At 24.5% G+C, this 4,203-nt stretch overlaps 1 protein-coding gene across 1 annotated transcript in view; it reads left to right on the top strand.

Annotated features, from left to right (window-relative positions):
* LOC107459293 (GDSL esterase/lipase At2g42990-like) overlaps window positions 1–3,988 on the top strand; it is a 6,267-nt gene extending 2,279 nt beyond the window's left edge. The window contains exon 3 of the mRNA XM_016077512.3: window positions 2,942–3,988. Coding sequence (XP_015932998.1) covers window positions 2,942–3,135 — 194 coding nt within the window. The 3' untranslated portion in view covers window positions 3,136–3,988. The remainder of the gene's footprint in view (window positions 1–2,941) is intronic.
* Window positions 3,989–4,203: the final 215 nt, after the last annotated feature.

The raw sequence follows: 4,203 nt of genomic DNA, 5'->3' as shown, positions 1-4,203 counted from the left end.
GTCTTGTCTTAATTATCAAACAAGTTTTTTTTTTCCGGTGTCTAACAAGTTTTGTATTTGTTATCTATATATTTCTATCTTATAAATAGAATTCAAACATATCCATCCAGTAATTTTTTGGTCTTTAATGTTTGACATAAAATACTACAATTATAAAGAATAAAATATTATTTTTTATCTCCTAAAATTTTTAAAAGGTTTAAAATTACTTTTAATTTATCATATCATTTATTTTAATTTTTTTCTAATATTTCAAGTACGTTTCAATTTTATTATGGGAATTAACACAAAGATGCTAATATTAGTTATAGTAAACCTAACAAATTTTATTAGTTATAGTGTTAATAGAAATAGGTCAAGTGGTTTGTTAGGAGTTTATAATTTGGTTTATATTTGATCTCATTTGTTATAAAATAGACCATTTTTATAAAAATCTTAATATATTAATAAGTCAGATTTAAATTTATTGATTANTTGTTATTTTTGTAAAAAAAATTGTCAAACCTCTTAACAAGTTTCACGTCATGCCAGACTGAATAATAGGCCAAATTTAGTACTTTAAAAAAAAAAAGTCTATAACCAACTGCAGGCCAAACCTAAACCAATTAACTACATGACATGTCTGTTAAGAATAAAGTCTGGCCTGATCTGGTCTGTTTCCACTCCTAAGTGTTATAATTGAAATATAGGATAAAGTATATTTTTTGTCCTTAAAATTTGTCAAAAATTTTAAAAATATCTCTATGTTTTATTTTGCTCCAAAAATTTTTATTGTCAAATATATCCTTGATAGTTAAATTTTAAAAAATTTTAGGACTAATCCAGTAATAATATATGATAACTGTCTCTAATACGGATGGTTGTTTTTGAAAATTTGTTGCTGAATTGTTCCTAAATTTTTTGAAAAATTAGATGTCAGGGATATATTTGATGCAAATCGAAATTTTTTTGGACAAAATAAAACTTACGAGTATTTTTAAAATTTTTAGCAAACTTTAAAGATAAAAATATACGTTATCCTAAAATATATTTAAAATATATTATTCGAAGGTACAAAAATTGTGTTTTGTAAAATTATTTTTTAACATTCAAAATAATTTTAATATGCATAAATGTAATGCATATTTATAATAAATATAAATTTTCATCAATATATATATACATATATATATTAGACATTTTAATTTTAAAAATATAAAAATTAATTTTAAATTCAAAAGTATTTTTTAGATGCATTTAAAAACACTTCTAGTTTTTCAAAATAAAAAATATAGATACATGTCTTTTTTATTTACTAAATATAAAATAAGATGTTTGTGCAATAAAAATATCTTTTAAAAAATTTTACCAAATCAGGTCGTAATATATAACTTTTATCCAAAAAAGAATTTACTAAAAAATAAAATTACTTTTTTTTTTGTTTTAAGTTCGATTTCAATTTTACTATTAATATTTTAAATATACTTCAAAATTATGTCCTCATCGTGTGTGACTTATAAACTCGGACACTCGGTGTTAATAAGAACATGTCAATTTGGTACTGTGTCACCAACATTTCAATTAAGAGCATTATCTAAAAGATTATAGTTAAAACATAATATAATATTTGAATAATAAAAACAAAATCAAGTGGACATGATATATAAATACCGTTAAAGCATGCATAAAACTAAAAATGTTCAAATAATATTATTGCCACAATTAATATATGGCTTTAATTGATTGGTAACTCCAACCAATAGGAGCGTCTGCGGGTGGCAAATAATATTATTGCCACAATTAATATGGTTTGAATAATACATAATAAACGCTTAAACAAGTTTCCATTTCTTAATCTCTTTAAAATATGTGTTTTTTAGTTTTGGTCTGATCATATAATTTTGTTTTGGTTCCAATTTTCTCCTTAAAAAACAAGTGTACTGTCTTTGTATAAAGTATATACCTTTCCCTTAATTCATTAGAAATATAGTATAGGAAGAGTTTCAAATATAGAAACTAAATTTTTAAAATCAACTAAAAAATCACATGTTTTACAGTGACTAATTTATTGAAGCCCATAAATAAAACAATTTAATTGACATATTACGGTTCAGTTGTTTTTTAATATGATTTGGGATTCTAACTGCACATAACTAAAAATAAAATAAAAAAGTTGATTATCTTTTTGTAAGGTTAAAGCATGATTTAAGAAATTGTAGTCCAAAGATATTATTAGTAACTCATAGTTTAATTCTCTATATTATTAAGGTTTTCGAAAAATAAAATACTATTTTAATTTTTATATTTAAATTAAATTTTAATTTGGTCTCAAATATTTTAAATATTTTATTTGAGTCTCAACAAATTTTAAATGAATTAAATATTATTCTACTAAAATAATACTTTATCCTTTTTGAAAATATTGTATTTTAAATCCTTGATGGTCAGCTACACCTAACTTAGGCTTTATTCAATATAACCTTTTGAAAAGATATTTCTATTTTTCAAAACTAAAACCACTTCGTTTTGTGTTTAATAAATAAAAAATTATTTGCTTATACTTATAGCTTTTAAATATTACAGGTGCTTTTGAAAGCATTTATAAGGAGAAAATAAAATTAAATTGTATTTATTAAAATTAAAAAATCTAAATATAACATTATACATTAATAAATATCTAAATTTACTTTATATTTATATATATTACAATTTTTAAAAAATGTATTTTTCAAAAACAAACTTTGATAAACTACTTTTCAAAACAAATCAAAGCTTAGTCCGTTAATAATTAATATTCAGCCATGGTGATGAAATGCAGTTATTTAAATGACATGAAATATTAGACTAAATTCATTTATTTTGTTTGTTTATTTATTGGTAAGTCATGGTGAAATGCAGTTATTTAAATGAAATGAAATATCAGACCAAATTTGTTTATTTGTAACTATTTAAAAATATTCAGGTTTTGAGGTTGCGCAAGTTGGATGTTGTGGAACAGGGAGATTTGAGATGAGTTACTTATGCGACCCAAAAAGTCCATTTACATGCTCAGATGCAAATAAATATGTATTTTGGGATGCCTTTCACCCTTCGGAGAAAACAAGTCAGATAGTCTCTAACTATTTAATTGAAAAATATTTAGCAAAGTTCCGTTAATTTTAATACACGGACCAATATGTCCTTCCAATTTCAATACTATTGGTGTATTCCACTATTCAATAATTGATCAAACTACCACTTTCCAAGATAATGTTAAACTGAATTGTCCACATGATTTGAAACAATGGTAGCAAAAGAAGTATCAGTAATCGTGGAGTACGAAATTGCAAGTTGTATCTTTGTTGTTGAGTGAGTGAGTGTGGAAGGTGGAAACTGTTGTGTGCTTTGTTTGTTTTAAAACCTTGGAAGGTGGAAATTGTTGTGTAAAGAAGGAGAAATGAGGGATGAAAGGGAGATATGCTTGAAGCTGCACATGCTTTGTTTATGGATGAATTTGTTATATTTTCGTTGTATGGACAACAACACAAGATATTTATTCTCATTTCTCATGTAATAACTTATTGCACACAAGCAATCTCGTAGCTGATGCACACCCATACCATTATCATCTTGCTAGATTCCACACTTATTTCTTTCATCCATCCAACTAAAATTATTTTATAAAACTAAATTACTAAGCATGGCACTTAAAAAAGGAAAGAGAAAGAGCTAACCATAGAGAGTATAATCACCATCTTGAATAACAGGAAGAACGAGAAGAAAAGGTAACACCGTATAAAATTAAAAAATAAAAAGAAAGAAGAAATCTTGAAACCACATAAAGCAAACAGAAAGAGGTTCAGTTAGAAGAACATAAAATCAGAAGAAGTTGGACCTGCAACTTGAGGAACTCAGAGATCAACATCCACTGTTTTAAACTCAACTTGTTTCTCAATCAGACACACTAGCACCCGTTTTGGGGAAGTATATGCTGGACCCTACACCTTTACTGCCCTGGACTTGGGGGAATATTGCCATCTATTCGTTTCATATGTAGGGCTGCTTAGACAAATAGAGACACTAATAGACATGGATAGAAATAATGTGTTTAAAAATATTTAAATTATTATATTTTGTATCTATCTTAATAGAAAAAACATAGATATTAATAAAAAATATAATTTTTTTTATTTTTTATTATTTTTATTAATTTTTTATAATTATATTTTTTATTATTATATTTTT

The sequence above is a fragment of the Arachis duranensis genome, chromosome 7 (assembly GCF_000817695.3).
Source record: "Arachis duranensis cultivar V14167 chromosome 7, aradu.V14167.gnm2.J7QH, whole genome shotgun sequence".
In the NCBI taxonomy this organism is placed as follows: Eukaryota; Viridiplantae; Streptophyta; class Magnoliopsida; order Fabales; family Fabaceae; genus Arachis; species Arachis duranensis.
This window is presented reverse-complemented; position numbering and strand designations above follow the sequence as displayed.